The sequence below is a fragment of the Glycine soja genome, chromosome 20 (assembly GCF_004193775.1).
Source record: "Glycine soja cultivar W05 chromosome 20, ASM419377v2, whole genome shotgun sequence".
NCBI classification, from domain to species: domain Eukaryota; kingdom Viridiplantae; phylum Streptophyta; class Magnoliopsida; order Fabales; family Fabaceae; genus Glycine; species Glycine soja.
In genome coordinates this window covers 50,343,436-50,364,564 of record NC_041021.1, presented here as the reverse complement: position 1 = coordinate 50,364,564, position 21,129 = coordinate 50,343,436, and the positions used below count along the sequence as shown (strand labels likewise).

General features: G+C 31.1%; 2 protein-coding genes across 4 annotated transcripts; both read left to right on the top strand.

Annotated features, from left to right (window-relative positions):
- Window positions 1-9,025: 9,025 nt before the first annotated feature.
- LOC114403050 (protein RDM16-like) lies at window positions 9,026-13,371 on the top strand. Of its 3 annotated transcripts, none has more exons than XM_028365761.1 (6): window positions 9,026-9,546; window positions 9,845-10,117; window positions 10,199-10,651; window positions 10,743-10,937; window positions 11,626-11,786; window positions 12,198-13,371. In XM_028365761.1, exons 1-6 carry the CDS (start codon window positions 9,106-9,108, stop codon window positions 13,078-13,080), a joined length of 2,406 nt encoding a protein of 801 aa, XP_028221562.1. In that variant the 5' UTR covers window positions 9,026-9,105; the 3' UTR covers window positions 13,081-13,371. The 3 variants fall into 3 exon arrangements, with proteins under 3 accessions (XP_028221562.1, XP_028221564.1, XP_028221563.1); XM_028365763.1 differs by lacking the exon at window positions 9,026-9,546 and having other exon boundaries at window positions 9,845-9,916; window positions 9,994-10,117; XM_028365762.1 differs by lacking the exon at window positions 9,026-9,546 and having other exon boundaries at window positions 9,851-9,916; window positions 9,999-10,117.
- A 3,318-nt stretch (window positions 13,372-16,689) lies between these two features.
- On the top strand, window positions 16,690-18,622 carry LOC114403001 (cationic peroxidase 1-like). Its single transcript, XM_028365709.1, has 4 exons — window positions 16,690-16,979; window positions 17,273-17,464; window positions 17,561-17,726; window positions 18,026-18,622. The coding sequence occupies exons 1-4, from the start codon at window positions 16,752-16,754 to the stop codon at window positions 18,439-18,441; spliced, it is 1,002 nt and encodes a 333-aa protein (XP_028221510.1). The 5' UTR covers window positions 16,690-16,751; the 3' UTR covers window positions 18,442-18,622.
- Window positions 18,623-21,129: the final 2,507 nt, after the last annotated feature.

The following is a 21,129-nucleotide window of genomic DNA, read 5'->3' as shown; positions in this document are numbered from 1 at the left end:
AGATTTTTTAAGAATTTATTATATAATAGTAATATAACTCATATATAGATAGAAATATCTTGTTCAAATGGAGTTCTTACTTATTGGATTATAGTGATTTCAGCAATTCTAATATTTACTTATCTTATACGAAATTAATGCGTGAAGCCTTACTTAAATAAGGATGTGTACTATGTATTTGCAACTAACTTCTCTGTGAAACCTCGAGCGGAAGATAGACGGTTTTTTGAATTTCCTTTCCAAAGTAGAAAATTTTAGCTGCTGCACAATCTATTTTCTTTTAACACATGACAGTATTTATTTATTTTTTTTATAAAACTCGAACTTAATATTTATTTAAGGAAATTCAAGTCTTTACCATTGGAACCCATGACTTATTGGTTGATCTTAATTAAATGATATTTATATTATTGTATATTTTATTCCTTTTATTTTATTTTGTCACATCGTGTTTGCCATTTTTACAGTTTTTCTCTTTTGTCTTTTTTTAAACTTCGAAAACAATAAGCTTTGTCATTTAATTATATTCGTCGGTAATTTTATTTTACTTCAACAGAATTCCTCAAATAAAAGAAAATAGATTGAGTCATTATCTTTAGAAAAAGAAACTTCAAAAACAAGATATAAAGACCAAGAAAACTTTTCCAAAAGACCGAGGCTTCAGTAATGTATAATCCCGCGACAAGATGGGGTTATTAGCAATTAACTATCATTTTCGTTGCGCCTATGTAAACACATAGTAAGAAGAATCGATGGAAAAGTAATGAGAATAGACAATAGAGCACGGGGCTAATTACTTAATTAATTAATAATTGCTCAATCGGTCTCATGAATCATGATGTCTAATATTCACAAATAAGAAGCCACAGACTTCTGGGAATCCATATCGGGTTAATATCACATCGTTATTTATTGTTTCTAGCTACGAAGGCAATTGTACAGCGTTGCTAGCTCTTGTTTATACCAATATTTATATGTATGCATGGACTGGACAATCATTATCATCATTATAAATAACGAGAGGGTGATTGATCAATTATATATCAAGTAATGGTAATGCCTTCTCCATCCATGCATGTTATTGTCCCATGCCAAACAACAGAATCTTTGCACCATTAACTTGGAAAAAACAAAAACAAATTAAAAGAACAATGAGAATAACTATTAACGAAATGACAGCTTTTCAGAAAGCTTCTCCAGCAAATCATGTAGCTTTCGCTGATCAACTACTCTAATAGAACATATATATTAATATGGATCATGCTTAACCGTTCCTCAAGTTTCCAAGATTAATTTTAAATTTAAATTAAATAAAGTTCAAGAAAATTGTAAGAAAGGGACGAAATGGGATCGAGTAGTCCAGGAGAAACCATAATAACTGAGCCTGGATATACAAAAAGGGTGTTGTAGGAAAGCATGAGAAGGGTGTTCAAAAACACACATTACTGAATAAAATGATCTATTTTATATTTAAATTATATTAAAAATAGATGACATATTTTAAAATACAACTGTTGAGTTCTTTAAACATAAAAATGATTCAAAGTGTGAACTCTTTATGTGTATGCACACCGATAACCTCTATTGTCAACAACTTTGACAATTGAAAAAATAAAAATAGAGAAATGATATTGGGATGATTTCAACGTGCAATTCAAGGCTTTATTTATAGCACGCTAAGGATATCAAACTTCTGATCAAATCAAAATCATTGTTGATAGTATTCTTTTTTAAGCTATATTATTTCTTGTTACCTTTTGTTGCTAACCATTTAACAATTAAAATTGAAATAATAATTGACCAAGTCAAACTTGTATCTAGTCGTCTTTTCAACCCAAATTCCAAAATACAAAATCATACATGTTTATTTCTCTTCTTTCACCAAATCTTTAATATTTTTTATATTTTCAGCACTAACAAAAATATAATAATATTTCACCTTTTTGAAATTAATTAATCATTTGATCATATTAAATTCTCTAATTTAATTAATCATCAAATATTAAAATAATTTCTTTAGCAGATATTAGAACACTCGGTTGTATGTGACCCCGGTTCAATACTAATCCGGTAATATATTAATCAAATTAATATACTAATCAAGGTAGGTGTCTAGCAACACTCTTTAATGTCTGGATAGTATGAAGTAACATTTTACTTTTAAGAACTATTAGAAGAGTACTGTAATAATTTATTCCATCTTTATAACTCTGGGTTAACTCTAGAGTATGGTATTATTGTGAAACCCTTTTGAGTTAACTCATGATGACTTAAGAAACTTATTTCTTCTTTCATTTAATTTTTCTGACCATGATATAATTTTATTCATAGAGTTCAAACTCATTACCAAGAGTTGATGAATTCCTTCTTGATTAATCATTAATTCTATAGGTAGTTAATCATATCCAATATCCATTAAATAGGTGCTCTAAAACATTAGGTGTCCGGAATCAAAATACAACAAATAACCTATTAATTATTATGATAATCTCAGGTCAAAAAAGCTATTATACCTCTTTTTGAGAATTTCCTATTGACAATTTATGGTAAAACTTAACCATTAGAAAATTTCAATTGAGTCAATTCAATGATCACATCAACATGTGACTTATCTATATATGTAAATTAATAAATGATATCTATTAATATTTATCCAATAAATATTGTCACATATATATTAATCTATCCGGATTATTGATATCCTATTTACAATAATCTTATGATCAAGAACGATTTAGATTAAAATTAGAACAAACTTGTTTCTCATTGTCATAATCTTTATTATAATAACAAGTCTTTAATTTTAATCAAGGACATTATCAAATGGATCATTTAATCAAATAGTGAAATATAACAATAAAAATAAAATAATACTTTATTATTAAAATTAGAATTAATTACATAATAACATGGATCATGGACATACAAATTTATTCCCAACATACCACAATATATAGGAGGAAAAAATGAGACTTCACAATCTTTATTTTTTGGAAAAATGGTATTTCAAACAGAAAAGAGAGGAAGAAAAGGTTTGTAGAAATATATATATAATTTTATGTCGTTATATATAAAAAGAGAAAATTAATAACACATTTTTATAGTATGTTTGATTAGAGTGAAATAAGTGAGAAATTGAGAGGAATAAATGAAAATATGTAGAATGAAGGCTTAAAAATGAAATTATTTGATCGAGATGAATTAGTAAAGAAAAAAATGAAAAAGGAATGGGTTATCCTGTTTACAAATTTCCATGTTGAACATCAAAGAAATGGCTCGCGACATACAGTTGATTGTGATATTTTGTCATCATGGATTATTGGTACAACATAGCCTTGCTGTATTTGCTTGATTATTGATTTGTATCCATTTTTTTTTACCATCGCATTCAATCATGAGTAAAAAAGTACTTTTATCTTCTCTCCTTTCGTCGTAAAAAGCAGAATGGGGTGGAGTACGATTAACAATTAGATTATTACTTTGTGTGCGTGACTAATTTTCCAACTAAATAATTATATGAATGTTATATGATTGTCGATTGATACCTCAACCCCCTCCAAAAAATAAAACATAAAGAAACCAACGCTAAATTTCTACTTTTCACACACAAAAAAAAACTTTAATTTCTAACTTTCTTTCCCCTGTCACCAGAAAACATTGCCGGCTAAAGTCAAAGCAACATAAAGGGTTCAAAAGGTGGTCAACGGTGCCGGGGTGTAACCTTTTTGGTTTTTGCAAAATTTGTTTTCTTCCTCCCTTGTCTTCGGTTCAAGGCTTCATATTTGTCAGCGCGCGTTCATGTCAATGCAGGTAGAAGGGTTCTTCAACCTAGCGTTATTGATTCCTACCTTATGACTCTCATTTTCAATCTATCTATTTCCGAAACAAAAATCACAAGAATATCTATAAGTAGATAATTACGATTAAATAATCTATATATTAATATAGAATATAAATAATTTTTAAATATTATTATCTAATCATAAAACACATATAGTGAGATTGATTTTTATAATAATTATTTTAAAAGAGGTTAAATTAATAATAATATTTTATTAATTGACAATATGATTTGTTTACCTCCCATATAGTGCATAAGAATTGGATTTTTTTAAAGTTAAAATGAAGAAAAAATAATAATATTATCATTATATTTGTTTTATTTTACTGTATATCTAAAAATGAAATCACATAAAAATAATATAAATTTTGTGAAGTACAAATTCATTTCATTGGTCTTAAGTCTGAAGTTCATTTTGGGGCATGCATGTCGACTATAAATTAATGAGGTTCACACTTAGAACATTTATCTTAAAAAAAAACCCGTAAATAAACAACTATGATTAAATGGCTACGTTTATCTAAAACCTTTTCCTAAACCGTAGGTACTACTTTATTTGGAATATATAGGAAGGAAAGAAGAATTGGATTGTCTTGTTAGGCATATCCTGTATAGTATTTAAAGGGTTCCCATTGACAAGCATGGGCAACTTCCATGGTATAATATAAAATGCAAAAGTAGCAAATAATTAATGGAGAAAGCACACGTTACCTTTATTGTGTTGAATAGAGTTATACATAAAAAGCAGAAACATGGTAGTTAATGCAGATGGGCTACCGTCCTGCATTTACCAACTTGGAAGCTAACTCTCACTAATACATAAAACTTTGTGTGTTGGCTGCGTACGTAAAGTAAACCACTCAAAGTCAAAACAGAAATTGGGCATTAACGTTGTGCATGTGCACCTTCATTAATTCATTCCGCAACCATTACCTTATATGTGTTCCTTCAAATTATCTTTGTGTGAGCCTACACTATTGTCCACCTAGAGATCTTTGTTACTAATAAACTATTGACCAGAGTGATCTTAAGTAAAATCTTAAATCTCGTAGATAAAAAATATAATTAGAAAAGATAATTTATTAGAACTGATTAAATTCTCTAATAAAAATTAATTATCTATAAAACTGATAATATAAAAAAGAGAAAAGTGTTTGTTTAATTTGTTCATTTAGTTAACTGTCACTGTCTTATGTGTTTGGAATTTCGTACTGTATATTAGTCTATACAAGTTTTCTCAGCATTGACAAACTCTTTCTTTGTTTTTGAATTTTGCCTTACGTCATTGTCATTATCACGCACCGTCAATTAATTACTCAAAGGTGTCAAATGCATCATTTTGGACTAGTTTTTTATTTTTTATTTTTTACCGGATCATGGTAATTGCCTTTCCACAGAGTGAAAAGACAGACCCGCTCGAAAAAGCTTTGTCCGTGAAATAGTGGTTAGTGAGAGATATATATTAATTTGGATGTACATAAATAAATAAAAAAATGACCCTCGGGCTAGTCCAAAAAGTAAGTTATGGATAATTGGATATTGTCAAATGTGAAGAAGAGAGTTGGAGAGTAGTGTAAACAGTAAAGTAAACTTTGCAAGGATATTATTATTAGAACTTACGGTTTAAAAGTGTAAGAAGATGTATTAGCTGGTTTTTAGTTGTTGGTCCACTTTCAACCGTGTTAAAAAAATCGTAGCACTCTTAGACTCATAATTATCTTCTATTCTATTATAAGATTCTTTCAAATGCATGTCTAGTTATACCTTGTTTTTCAATATAACTTATTCTTTTTCTTTATCTTGTCTCTTCATTTATTAAGTTTTTTTTCTTTTTCCTTTTTGGTTTATAGACAATTTTTCTTTTTTATCTTGTCTCCTTTTTCAGTCTTTCAATTCTTTTATTAGTTTACTTTTTATTTACACTTTAAGTCTTAAAAATGAACTCCATTACTATATTAGAATTTACGTGTGGGTTATGTGTAAGAGTATATAGGAGTGAATTAGTAGATTATCCATTTGAATGAATTTTTTTCATCTAAAATATTTTGATACTTTAAATTTATAATTCTCTTTTTTATATTTTTATTTGTTTATAATATACTAGTGTATAATATTTTTCCCAACAATTATAATAAGATTAAGACTTTTATCATGTTCATATTTCACTCTTAAATACGATCCAAATAGTTGAACCCTGTAACATGTAGTCTGACTTTGGAACTAGGTAGTGCCCTCTTCTAATAAATTTTTCGGATGCTCAAAATAAATAGAACATGACACTCAAAAGTCAAAGACATTGGTATCTAATTTGTTCCCCTTTAGTGTATGTTTGGTTATGTGGGAGAAAAAAAAATAGAAAATAATTAAGAAGAAATATTTAAAATAAAATAAAAGAGAAAAAAGTATGAAATCCACACTAATTTTTTTTTTTTTTTAAATCCCACGACCAAACAAACTTTAGTTTTCCTAATTATGGAATCAGATTGTTTAGCGATGAGAGAGCATGCAAGGACATTGGTCATATGTTTATCGCTTACGAAGATGACAATTGCCAGCGTCCAACGTCAAGGCCTTTTTTATATAAAAAAAGTGTTGGACCTATAAGAGGCTGTTGCTACCTGCACCTCCAAATTTTCCTTTCTGCTTTTTTAAGTTCCTAGTTCCTCTCTTATCCTCATTTCCCCTAAACTGGAGCTACTTCCTTTCCACCCGTAACATTGTACCTCCCTTTATTGTTGCTTCTCCCAGAAAGAGAAGAGGGGGAATCGAAAACCAAAAATTCTGACTATTGCTAATCGTTGTATCTATATTCATTGAGAACCCACAACAATATGAGAAGGATTTTAATACTTTTTAACCCAGCTGTTATTCAAAAGCAAAAACAAATAACATACAAAAGCATGAAAAATTACATATGTTCCCAAACTATTTGAATGTTTTAAACTTCTTATGTCACTCACTGACGTGAACTCCCCAAATCACTTAAGATTAACCATGTACTTTTCTAACAAACCTTAATTTTTTTAATGAAAAAACTATTTCACAAGAACAAGGAAATAAAAAAAAAATATATTCCATATCACCTTATCCGGAATTGATGTCTAAACGTAATATTCCCGAATAGGTAATCCGTAATTGGCTTCCCTTATTTCATCACTCATTCTGGATTACGAATTCTGGAATTCACCTATTAAACTTACAGATCATATGATCCAGAATATACCAACAAAGGCTTGCGGATTTCCTGATCCGGAGAATAACAATTCTTACGACCCAAACATATTACCCAATTTGTAACACAAGCAGACTTATAGATTACCCTATTTCGAAAACAAAACATTATAGGAAAAAATGTTTTGTTGTTGGCTGTGAAAGGGGGTGCGATGGTGGTCATCTATCATTGTGGTGGTCTATGGTGGCTCTTGTCTGGGCTGCAACAAACGTCAACAAACTCGAACGGGGTGCACAAAAGGTTTAGGGTTCGCAGATGAGGAAGAAGAGGGGAAAAGGTGGCCGCTAGGGTGTTTTTGGGATTTTGTGTTTGCCATAATATTAAAAGAGGTGCAGGTCCAAAATGTGGGGTACAGGAAGCATAGGCCTCATTAGATTCATGGGTTAGCCCTTTAACATACATAAAATCCATGTGGTTAACGTACCAAATTACTATTTTATAGATTTTTGAAAATAAGTCTCATTATAATACTTCTATTTTAACATAAAAAATGAAATTAGTTAAACTTATATTATTTGAATAAATTATAATTTTTTCTTAAAAGGTAGTGAAATTAAATTTCTTTTATTGATAAATCAATATGTCTAACAATTTAATCTATTTTATTGCAAACAAATCTTCTGGGAGTTATTTATTTTGTTTTTGTGACTCTAACAACTAGTTATAAATCCCTATAATGAATTTCTAGGACCTTGGAACTATTTTACTTAAATCAATATATATTGACTAACAAATTATATATGAAAGCATGTTATGCCCAATTAAGAGAAAAAAATGAAAATTTTTAACTTATTATGTGCTAATCAGTCGATTTCATTTTGAATTCTTCTAACTTACTTAGATTAATTGAAAAATTCTTCTAACACCATTGAAAACTTTTATTCTGAGAAAATAATGGTTATTTGATTCTTAATTATTACTATCAGTTTTTTTATTACTATTAGTTTTGAACAATAAGATTTATATGTGAAAATCTTCTCATAAGTACACTATTCCTATTTATACATTTAATCCGACTATATATAAGTTTAAATAATAGGATTTAAATTTTTGTTTAGGAATTAAAATTTTAATTTTTAAAAAATTAGGAACTTTGGTCACTCAAACCTTTTTTAAGGGATTAAAAATCTTCAGTAAAAAAATTGAATTCTCTTGATCTGTCAAACTTTGACTAAAAACCTAATTTTAAAATATTTAGGAATTAAAAAATTAATTAATCCAACAACCAGTACAACTTGTTTAAATCTTAAAAATAAAATTTCATCTTTATTTAATATAAAATTCTTTGGAATTATAATTAATTTAATTATTATTCATTCAAAAAGTTTATATATAGCTTGACTGATTTAAAAAGAATTTTGAAAGTTAGGGAAATATATTGATTGATTTGAATGAAATAATGCTTAGAATAAAGTGTACATTACTTGGTTGACGTGACATAGTCTGGTGGTAAAAGTAGTTAACTTTTTTTACACAAGTTTTTATGAGAGAAAAAAAATCTTTTGGATTAATATGTATTCCAAATTCCAATATGATTGTAGATATAAGCATAATATTATTATTATTATTATTATTTAGAGATTTATCAATCAAATAAATAAAATTATAGACTACAAGTTTCTCCTAGGCAATTAGTTGGAATTAGATACAACTATTACGGGTGATAAATTTTTTTCTTTAAAAATTTAACTAATTGTTTACTTAAGATTTGAATCCAAAAATATTTATCAATTAATGTTAATTTAAACAAAAAAAATAAAATATTCTAATTATACTATACTAGGAGAATGTGTCTAACTGCAGGGCAATTACCGAAATGAGTATTTTTTTTTAAAAAAAACTATCATAATGAGTATTTTAAAAAAAATTAAAAATGAAATCATACTTTGACATACAATTTGATAAACAATAAATTATATATCATAACATGATTTTACTTTTCAGTCGCTTAAATTTTTTAGTTTGGAAGTTAAAAGCTAACCCAAATTACAATAGAGGAGAGAGAGAGAGGAATCATCTCCCAAACCCTGGAATGGACGATATAGAAAAACCCGAGAAGAGAAGCAGAGATCGTCACTCGGAACGCCATCGCGACTCCGATGAGCACCGCCACCATCGATCTGACAGGAATCACAAGCGCGACCACAAATCCAGGGACACCGAAGGAAGCAAGGATAAGGATAGGGCTTACGAAAGAGAAAGTAGCAGGTCGAAGGTGAAACGCGATGAGGAGAGGGAATATTCGCATTCTCACAAGCGGAAGGAGAGGGAGCACAGCGAGGACATGGACTTCCTGGATAATAAAATTAGGGTTTCTGACGAGAGGAGGGAACGAAGGAAGTTTGGGGATAAAGTAAAAAAGGAGGAAGATGATGCAGAAGAAGAAGACGGTGGTGATAATGTTAGAGCCGTTCACGAGGCCAAGGTTAAGGAGGAAGTTACCAATTTCAAAGACACTGCGTCTCTCCAAAACGTCAGTACTTTCTTTTCTTCTTTTTATCTTTGCCTTCGCAATGTTCTTAATAAATTGTAGGGTTGTTTGCTTTCAGTTACTGCTTACTGAATTAGAATGGGATTGCTAGTGTATGAGATAATCCATCTTTTATTATGTAATTTGATTGACTGTCTCTTAACCTTATTGATAGGTGGGTTTGTGCAGAGAGATATTTTGTTATCTTATGCGTCGTTTTTAATTCTTTGTTAATTATTCCTGTCCTGTTGGAGAGAGGGACACACATTCACTGGCGTTTTATCCTTTTTTGCTCTTTCAGGGTGCATTGGGATCACCTGCCAGTGTGCCGCCCGAGACATCTTTGACCCCTCCTTCTTCCATTCCTATCAAGGTATCTTCGAATTTTACCACAAATGAAAATAAGGGTCTTAGTATTACCAGGTCTCATGAGGTTGCTGGAAAATCTAGTACAGATGGACCTTCTTCAACTGCTGGAAAAACTGGAAGCTTCTCTATTGATGCCCTTGCTAAGGCTAAGAAAGCTTTACAAATGCAGAAAGAGTTGTCAGAAAAGCTCAAGAAAATTCCTCAGGTATGTTAATGTTTCTCTTTTATAGCTGCCAGATAATACTCATTTATTTATCTTATTGTAGCTATGCTTTTGGTTATGCAGTTGAATAAGAGTTCTACCCAAACTTTGCAAGGAAGCTCAAACTTGGGTTCAAAGACTGAATCTACAATGCCCTCTTCCAATGCTGGAGTGGCATTAATAACTTCCACCTCAGCTTCTATGGGCCATGTTGCAAATATGTCAATTTCCGCCTCAACTGCTTCTGCAAATCCTCCAGCTACTGCCACTAGTGCTACTGGTACTGCAACTCTACCAAACTTTGAAGCTGTCAGGCGTGCTCAAGAGCTTGCTGCCAGGCTGGGATTTCGCCCGGATCCACAATTTGCTCCTCTAATTAATACGTTTCCTGGTCAGAATCAGATGGTAACAGATGTTGCTATCCCACAGAAACCCACCAAGGCCCCTGTTCTTCGTCTTGATGCTCAGGGACGGGAAATAGATGAACATGGAAATGTTGTTAATGTGACTAAACCCAGCAACCTTAGTACATTAAAGGTGTGCTGTTTAATTGCTTTTATTAGTTTTTTTTTTCCTACTTGGATTGGGTTTCATGTCGTGACACTAGAATTTGTACTGAACATTCCAGGTCAACATTAACAAACAGAAGAAAGATGCATTTGAAATACTAAAACCTGTATTGGATGTCGATCCTGAATCTAATCCTCATTTTGATGCAACAATGGGTATCAACAAAACTAAGCTCCTGCGACCCAAGAGGATGAATTTCCAGTTTGTGGAGGAAGGAAAATGGTCAAGAGATGCTGAAACAATCAAATTGAAGGTATCTTTATCTGTCCATCTATCCAGTTCACTCTTTTCAATTGCCTTGCACATGCTTTAACAGTTTTGTTATTAATAGATAAGTAGGAAACTAGTTGGCTATATAAGCCCATTATACTCTTTGTAATTTCACTTTTCTCATTCTAATAAACTTCCATTTTGAGTAATAATACTTTTCTCCTCTGAAACATGTTTCCTAACATGGTATCAAAATGTAGGCATCCACCATGATTTTTTTTTCCATTGCTTTGTCCTTATTTTTTCCTTTTCCATTCACCATTTTCTTTCCCAAGAAAATTTAATCCGTTACTATACTCTTTTTCACTTGCTCCCATTTCCCTCCGCTTATGCTATTTAAAACTACTGTATGTGTTTTCCAATTTATGCTTCCCCAGAACAAAATCAAAACCCTAACCTCATGCCTTATTGATGCTACTCATCTCTTTGAGTGCTGGTTTTACGTTCGCTGCTGCTTCTTTCTTTTATGACTCTTGTGCAGCACAGAGGCATTGTTGCCAAGAACAATGCTTTATTTGAGTTTTCCAGCCACCAATGGCCAGAAATAAGAAACTAAACTGATACAAAGCTTCTCCATATCATCCGCATCACAACCCACTGATTGGGTTCTTGGTTTGTCTATTGCTGTGGGAAGTGATTTCCTAACAGTTGTTATTATTTGGCTCATGCAGAGTAAATTTGGAGAAGCTCAAGCAAAAGAGCACAAGGCCAAACAAGCACAGTTGGCAAAGGCAAAGGCTGCTCCTGATATAAATCCAAACCTAATAGAAATAACAGAGAGAGTTGTAATCAAAGAAAAACCCAAGGACCAAATTCCAGAAATTGAATGGTGGTAAGTTTATGCCTACCCGAACTACTGCTTTCTATTTATGTTTGTAAAAGGTTATTGATTGTTTTTTAAGGGTGTTATTTGAATGTCACAAGTTTTAGCAATTTAGATTTAACAAGTATATTGTATATGCCTGTTTAAGACTTCATTTAGTTATGACCTTGTGTTCTTTTGTTTCTGTTTGTAATGGTAACTATAGTTGTTAGAAGATAAAATGTGACGAACTGGAATAAACCGGCCTGGTAGTTTCAAAACAGACTGCTAGAGTACTGGTTGAATAGTAAGTGTGAAAGCACCATTGCTAGTTGGTAAATTGAACCTGACTAAGAACATTTCACAGTATTTATCTGTGTATCTACTATTGCCTGGTTCAACATGTTCATATTTATTGAATTAACTATTTGAATGTATCAGGGATGTGCCTCTTCTGCATTCTGGAAATTATGGTGATATTGATAATGGAACCATAGGTGAAGATAAACTGAAAATGGAAAAGATCACTTTTTATGTGGAGCATCCTCGTCCAATTGAACCACCTGCTGAGCCTGCCCCTCCACCACCTCAACCATTGAAGCTAACTAAGCAAGAACAGAAGAAACTCCGAACACAAAGACGTATAGCCAAGGAGAAAGAGCGACAGGAGATGATAAGACAGGGTGTAATAGAACCACCAAAACCAAAGGTCAAGATTAGCAACTTAATGAAAGTACTTGGCACTGAAGCAACTCAAGATCCTACTCGGCTTGAAAAGGAAATACGTAGTGCAGCTGCTGAGCGTGAACAGGCTCACATAGATAGGAATATTGCACGCAAACTTACTCCTGCTGAGCTGCGGGAGAAGAAGGAAAGAAAGCTGTTTGATGACCCAAATACAGTGGAGACACTTGTCTCTCTTTACAAGATAAATGATCTCTCACATCCAAAGGCCCGCTTTAGAGTTGATGTTAATGCTCAAGAGAACCGGTTAACTGGATGTGCAGTGATTTGTGATGGCATTAGTGTTGTTGTGGTGGAAGGTGGAAACAAGTCAATTAAGAGGTATGGGAAACTTATGCTCAGACGTATTAATTGGACTGACGTTTCAAAAGAGACAGAAGAAAATGAAGATTCAGATGATGATAAGCCTATCAATAAGTGTGTTCTGGTGTGGCAAGGAAGTGTTGCCAAACCAAGCTTCAATAGGTTCAGTGTTCATGACTGCATCACCGAAGCAGCTGGCCGTAAAGTTTTTGTGGATGCTGGTGTTCCTCATTATTGGGACCTAGCTGTGAACTACGTAGAAGATGAAGCTGTTTGACTTGTCTTCTAGTGTTCCGTTATTGGCCTGCTTGGCTAAATTCTTCTGGTTAGTGATCGGTTTTACGGTTTGCATTAAGCAGTGTTTTAAACAAAATAATAAACCGAATAGCTGCTAGTGCTTCCCTTGTTTCCAATGGCCAATGACATCTACTACTACAATCATTATAAATTTTCTACACCATTTCGTGGTGCATACATTGTCATGTCGGGTTTGGTAGCGTCAGAGATGCTACGGATTGCAGGTGATACACCACATTTGTTTAAAATTTTGTCCTTTGGGATTTTACTTTGTTTCCGACTCTTTAAACTCGGACTTTAATATGCTTTTATTGATATCCCTTCTGGTATAGCCGAATAATGCCCGCTGCGTTTCAACTCTCCACTAAAGCCATTCTTAATAAAGAGTTGGTGCGAAAGATATCTGTGGCGATGGATGAGCTAGTGTCATCAACACTTTTACACCGTTGATGAATCCCCAATCCACTCAAATTTAGAGCTGAAGGGTCACATGGTTCCTATTGGTCCAGCAAATACTTGTTGGATGAGCCTATTTGGGCTCGAAACTGATTTTATTCTTAGTGATGCAGATCTCATTTTTAAGTGTTTATTATTACTGAATTAGTTGGGGGGAGTTACTATCGGCCCCAACTCCATTTGCTATTGGCTCCCCAAACGTGAGAAAACACCTTACCCCTCTCCCTCTTTCCCTTCTTTTCACCCCCACCAAGGCCACGAGTCACCACCTCACTGTGCGACATTGGCATTGGCCTCACCGCTCCATTACCTCCTCAAATGGAACCCTTCACTGCATCACCACCTCACAGTCCAATGCAACATCACCAACAACGTCATGTGCCGTCGCAACTCCTTGCCTCGGTTCGTGTTCCCCTATCATCATTATATATGTTCTAGTAGAGGAAGAACGGGCAACAGAAGAGTAGTTCTGATTGTGTTGGAAAAAAAAAAGGGGATCACAATTTTATTGTTTTTTTTTTGCACCTCCTTTGAAAAATAATAGAAACATGATTTTACCGAGTGGAATTATATTTTCATTTTTTTTCTCGTACCCCTTCAAAGAATAATTCATTGTACATGTGCATTGTAATCATATTTCCCTTTTTTTTTTTGCACTCCTTTAAAAAATAACCGAATCATGTTTTCTTTGCTTATTTTTATTTGCACCCCTTCAATAAATAACAGAAACATGATTTTATATAACAGAATTGTATTTTCATGAAAAGGATATTTGTGAAAAAAAAAAAGGTGTCAGACCCATAGTAGGGACAATAACTAATAGAGTTAGGGTCAATAGAAATCTCCAATTAGTCATTAGATTTTATTTTGTTAATTATCAAATTAAAATATTTTTGGAAGTTACGTGAAAAAAATTAAAAAAGCCTGCCATATCGAATACAAAAGATTAATTTGATATTACATTCAAGTTGGAATGTACATTATTTTATATTTAATTTTAGATTATTTTTTAAAAAATAAATTAAATTGCACTGCAAACACTATTAACAAGAAATTATGAAAACTATGATAAACAAATTTTCAGATATCCCGACAAATAACATAGAAGCACGTGAGGGCTTGATTCGAGTGATTATGAAACTATTTCAGCTAAAATAGAATTAGTTTTTAATTCAATTTTAAAACATTTGAACCTTAATTTTTAAAACCAAAGGGATATTTTGTTTTTCAAAACATTTATCATTATTGTACCACCACTTACCATTACTTATTTAGAGTGATAATTTGTGTTAATTTTTTTCACGTGTAAAGTTTTTTTCCGGTCAACAACAATTATTCACTAATTAGTCTCTTTGATAAAATGAATTGAAAGATACTTAAAGTCTCTAACTCTAGACGAAAGAAGTCATTCCTCATCGTTACTATAAGCTAATGACCATCGTCTGTGACTATGACTTTCACCATCAGTTGCTACACTTTGTTACTATGACTCTACCATCGGTAGTGAGTGTCAACGCTACCACTAGATTTGATAAGTTATTAAAAATTAACACATGAATTAACTCCATTCAACAAAATGCAAGTGTGAACATACAAGAGTGAAAATAGAGAAATATAAACTCAAGTAACAAGATTAAACTACATCACAAATAAGTGAAATATCAAAAATATATAATATTTAACATTAACATGAATTATTTTTTCAATTTTTCCCTATAAATATTAAAAATAGCTTTTTACTCTCCCTCATTCAATACTTATGACTTTCACCATCAGTCATTACCCTTTGTCAATATGATCTTACCGTTAGTAGCGAGTATCAATACTACCACTACCTAATTTGATAAGTTATTAAAAAGTAGCACATGATTTAATTACATTTAACAAAATGCAAGTTTGAATATACAAGAGTGAAAAAAGAGAAATATAAAATCAAAAGTAACACGACTAAACTAGCGTCACAAATAACTGAAATAACAAAAATACATATTATTTAACATTATAAACCACGAGTTACATGCCTTATTTTTTTTCAATTTTGTCCAATAAATATTAAAAATAGTTTTTTACTCTCCCTAGTTGAATCTCCTTATTCTCAATCAACTATAAGCAAATAATTAACAACTATTTTATTTTTTATGGAATATATTTTGTCCAATAACAATTACAAATTTAAATATAAGTTTACTAAAATTTTAATTATTATGTATATCCACATGTACAGAAGGATGTCCTTTTATGTTTTTTAGATGTCACAAACGTCTTCAACGGAAGCAATTTTCATTGAAGAAATGATGACGACCCTATATTCTGGTACTGTGGGACATTCTATCTGTTGCATTATCGTAAAAATATCTTTTATTTTTGAAAAACCTATCCTCAAGATATGAAGTTATTAATTTTTTCCTCTAATTTCTTACGAAGTGTTAGGAACAACAACCAAAATTCTGAAGAGAAAATTACCCGCTCGCATGCAAATAAAAATATTTAACAAGATTTAATAAGTGTCTTAGAACAATTATTTTTTTCTTATAAATTATTAATAGATTACATAAATTTATATAATAATAATAATAAACCTACGATACAGTATTACCAAATCACCCTCATACGTCTGTCCGCTTATAGAATATCAGTTATACACAAGGAGAAAAAAAAAATCTTTTCTCCTAGTTTGTATCTGAAAGTTTTATTAGAGCAGAAGCGTTCTCTAGTTTTATTTTGGCCACCAAATTGAAGAGAAAGGGATCAGAACCCAATAAAGATGGGAATCCAAGCATGACGACAACTATAAACAATTGCTTTTTCTTATACTTGGCTCGATCCGGCCTTGTAGATTGAGTGCAGATGCAGTGTCCTGCAATGAAATGATCAAGAGTTTTGATCAAGTCAAAACTATTTAGCACGATACAGCTAACACACTTGACATTATACACGGTTTCGTGATCTCAATCATTTGCATGCCTTTTGCAGGTCCACTTCTCCACATCCTCCATATTGCTTTAGTCAAAATATTCTTTCTTAAATATGATTGAATATGCACAGTTGACCCGGAGGGTGTGGACATTAAGTGTGTAAATAAAAAACATGTTGCTCATTGAACCTTCTATATAACCCTAACACTTTCAATTCATGGCCATAACCCACCCAACATATATATTCTTAAAACCTCTACTAGTAGAAGTACCCTTTGCAATGGCTGCAATAAGTTCTCTCTCTTTGTTCTTCAAACTAAAGTTTTCGTTGATTTTAATTTCATGTGTTATCGGGGTAACTTCAGCTCAGTTATCCTCAAAATTCTATGATAAAAGTTGTCCCAAAGCCCTTACCACCATTAGGAAAGAAGTGGAACGTGCTGTGCGCAATGAGAGTCGCATGGGGGCCTCCTTGCTCCGACTACACTTCCATGACTGCTTCGTTCAAGCAAGTCTCATTTCACTCTTAACATCTTTATATATATTTGCATAAGTATCTTACATTCAAATTAAAATAACTCTATTGCCTACTACTACATTAATACTATATAGTATATATTCACCATGTGATTGTGGATGTTGTGTGTTGCATGTTTACAATGTTATTAATTCTTTTTCGTAAATTAAAAAAAAAATTCAAGATTACGTGTAACATAGAAATTGACTGATCAGATGACATTGAACATGAAAAGTTAATAGTGTGTTTGTTATAAGAAACTGATATTCTGTTTTGACTTACAGGGATGTGATGCATCGGTGTTGTTAGACGACACGGCAAATTTCACTGGCGAGAAGAACTCATTTCCTAATGCTAACTCCCTTAGGGGTTTTGAAGTCATAGACAACATAAAATCTAAGTTGGAAGGCATGTGTAAAGGTGTTGTCTCTTGTGCTGACATCTTAGCCGTTGCTGCGAGAGACGCTGTTGTTGCTGTAAGTACTTACTAATTACTATCTAATTCAATTGATCATATTATTATGATGAAATTAAAGAAAGTGATGTAAGAAAACTTTAACTAATTGTCTCAGCTTGGTGGACAAAAATGGGAAGTACAAGTAGGCAGAAGAGATTCAACCACAGCAAGTTTAGACGAAGCCAATTCAGATTTACCAGCTCCCTTTTTGGATCTTAGTGGCCTCATCACTGCTTTCGCCAAGAAAAATTTCACTACCCAAGAACTTGTTACTTTATCAGGTAAAATTAATTGCCTAACATACTTAGTTACAACATTACCTTTTGTACGAGTAAATTAACTAGTATTTTTTTTTTTTTTGACAAATGTTAGTTTGTTAATTTTATTAGAAATTTCATTTTTCTCCTTCCTTCATCTTTCAACTATTTGATCAAACCTTATATCACCAAGCAAATTAACTAGTGTATATATATATAGAATATATAGAACTGCTATATATAGTTAAAATGATTGTTATAATCAATCTTAATTTGTGCAAAGAATAATGACCCTTTTGAATTATCTTCTTTATAATGTTCAGGTGGTCACACAATCGGACTAGTTAGATGCCGTTTCTTCAGAGCGAGGATTTACAACGAGAGCAACATAGATCCGACATTTGCACAACAAATGCAAGCATTGTGTCCCTTCGAAGGTGGTGATGACAATTTGTCTCCTTTCGATTCCACCACACCATTCAAATTTGACAATGCATTCTACAAGAACTTGGTGCAGCTAAAGGGTGTAGTACACTCGGACCAACAACTCTTCACGAACAATGGATCTGGTCCCACAAACGATCAAGTAAATAGATACAGCAGAAACATGGGAAATTTCAAGAAGGACTTTGCAGATGCAATGTTTAAGATGAGCATGCTCACCCCACTAACTGGCTCCAACGGTCAGATTAGGCAAAACTGCAGGCTAGTCAATCCACCATCAACCACTGTCTCCTGAATAATGTACACTTGTTGATATCAATATTAATATTTATGGCTACGATGCTTAATTTCAGGGTGTATTCTTTAAATAAATTAAAGCCTTGCATGTTATTGAAATTATACGTTAAATTCATCGTCAAGTGTAATCTAATGCAATTTGTCAATTAAAGTATGCTTTTGTATTGAACTACTACTAATTAATATGCATAATTATCATCATAAAGATCCGTGACATACTATTCAATCTATAGATCCTGTGCGTATTGACTCCACTTTCCTAGGCTATATTATGATGGATTAATTATCTATTTATGCAGAAACGCGTTTTTGCTTAGCTCGATCGGGGCATTAACATTGCAGGCCTAGGATGTTGACTTGACTATATAGAATTAATAAATTGGTATATGACAAAACTCGAAGAGAATTCATGTTTTTCCTATATGTAGTTAAGGACTCGTGAACCTGATTAAGATTATATTTGTCTCACATGTTTAGTTCTATTCATAAATATAGATATTGAATTCGCCCAATAATTTTTCTTATCTCTTTTATATTTCATATAGAAATTTGCAATTTTAATCGGGGAAAACCAGTCACCACACACAGTGCTGTCAAATGCAGATTTTATTTCCATGTTTCAACTATATACAATTATACACTATCGCAGTCCAAAATCCATGAAAATTCATTCATTAAAGACATATTTTATCTTTAACTGAAATAGTAATTTCTTTACAGATAACTTTATATTTGTTTTGTTATTGAGAGAAAATCCTTCTTATAAATTAAACATTGAATTTCCACCGATCGAAACCATAAATTTGATACAAGATAAGATAAGGTAATATATATATATATATATTCTTTACCTTCTTACTATCTTAACCGATCAACAATACTAAAAAATGAAATTGGTTTCATATGGTGACATTTTTTTATTGGGCATTATATTCAAACATGACTACCAAACTAACATTAAGTCATATAGATGGTAGATAGTATTATTAAAAGCAAAAAAAAGGGAAATTAAAATGTAATTATTTTTAATAATTTTTAAAAAATATTTCATGCATTTTCTTTAGTAGAGAAAAACAACAATATATATTTATAATAAATGCTATTATTTTATAATTTATAAATTTAATTATCTAATTCCAAGCTTACAACTTCTAATGATAAAAATAGTTAAATATTTTAACCTTCTCTCTATATATATGATGAATCAAATTACACATGTAATTTTGATAATTATTACATAATTTTAATAATTTGATATATAATATAAGTTTTATTCATCTAACCATTAAATTATATCTACATATTTGTGTTAAATTTTAAAACTAAACAACAAGAAAAAATAATCAAATGATGTATATTTTAATATATATATATATATATATATTATTTTGATAACTTTTTTTTATTTTCACTGGAATGTGTCTAATTTTTATAAACATATATAGGATTTACTAAACGGATATATTCCTTGATACGAGATGTTATTAAAAACAAATGTTATTAAAATTAAAAATTATAAGTTTATTTAAACTGAAAGTATGTTTAACCTAACATTCTTTATAATAACGAGCCGAATCAATCTTAAAACAATCTTGGATAAAGAACCAAACATTGAAATATATCAATGAATTTTGCTTAAGAGTAATAAATGTTTTTTTGTGCGAAAAAGTACAAATTTTGGATGACTAAAACATGATTTCTAATATATTAAACTCTTTTTTTTTTCTTTTATTATTCAACTTTTCAACCAATAAAAATGTTATACTTTGTTTGATGTTAAGAAGATGTTTTCTAACATACTGTTTTTAATACATTCGCTTTTAATTGTTAAAAATCATGAAAAAAATACAAAATTATGAGAAAGAATTACTAAAAAAAACATGAGACTTGCAAAATTTTGTATTTCTTTAATAGGTTTTAACAAATAAAAAAGAAGTGTGTTAAAAAATTACGTTATAGAATGTTGTTAACATCTCTTTTTAAAACATAGCAGGTTGATGGTAGATATCTTGAGGAAGAAATTGGTTCAAAAGCTCCCAATTCCAACAACCATTCTAGCGTGCGTAAATGATAGTAATTGACAAGTGGGGAAATTTACTAGCCATTCTTAATAAACTACAGCAACTCACGGCACGGGCAGGAGAAGAAAAAAAATATATACAATGTGCCCGTTTTAATAAGAGACTATAGAGTAATAAAAATTGAAACAAAGGGTATGGGGGACTACACTTTAAATGCTCAAATATACTAATATTTTTTTTAAGAATGCTAAAATATAACAGTAGGTTTCTTGTTTTGCCCAATTTATAATCTTCATTCTTTTATTTTAAAATAAAAACATTTAATCCTTAATTTTTTAAAATCAATCTAATTCTCAACTTACATTTATGTTTCTTATATTTTCATTAATTAAATATTTTTAATGAACCTTAAATAAATATATTAGATCTAAAATTTAATTAGATCAAAACAAAACATATGAAAATTAAATATTATACTAAAATTATTGATTTTCAAATATTTAAAAATTAAATGTTTTTATTTTAAAATAGAAAATATATAAATTGGATGAAATAACAAAATGAAAATTATATTTCAACTTACTTTAAAAATACACCCAAACAATCAACACGTGGATTGCAAAATGGTGGTGGGATGGATTTTATAAATTGATGACAACCCAACA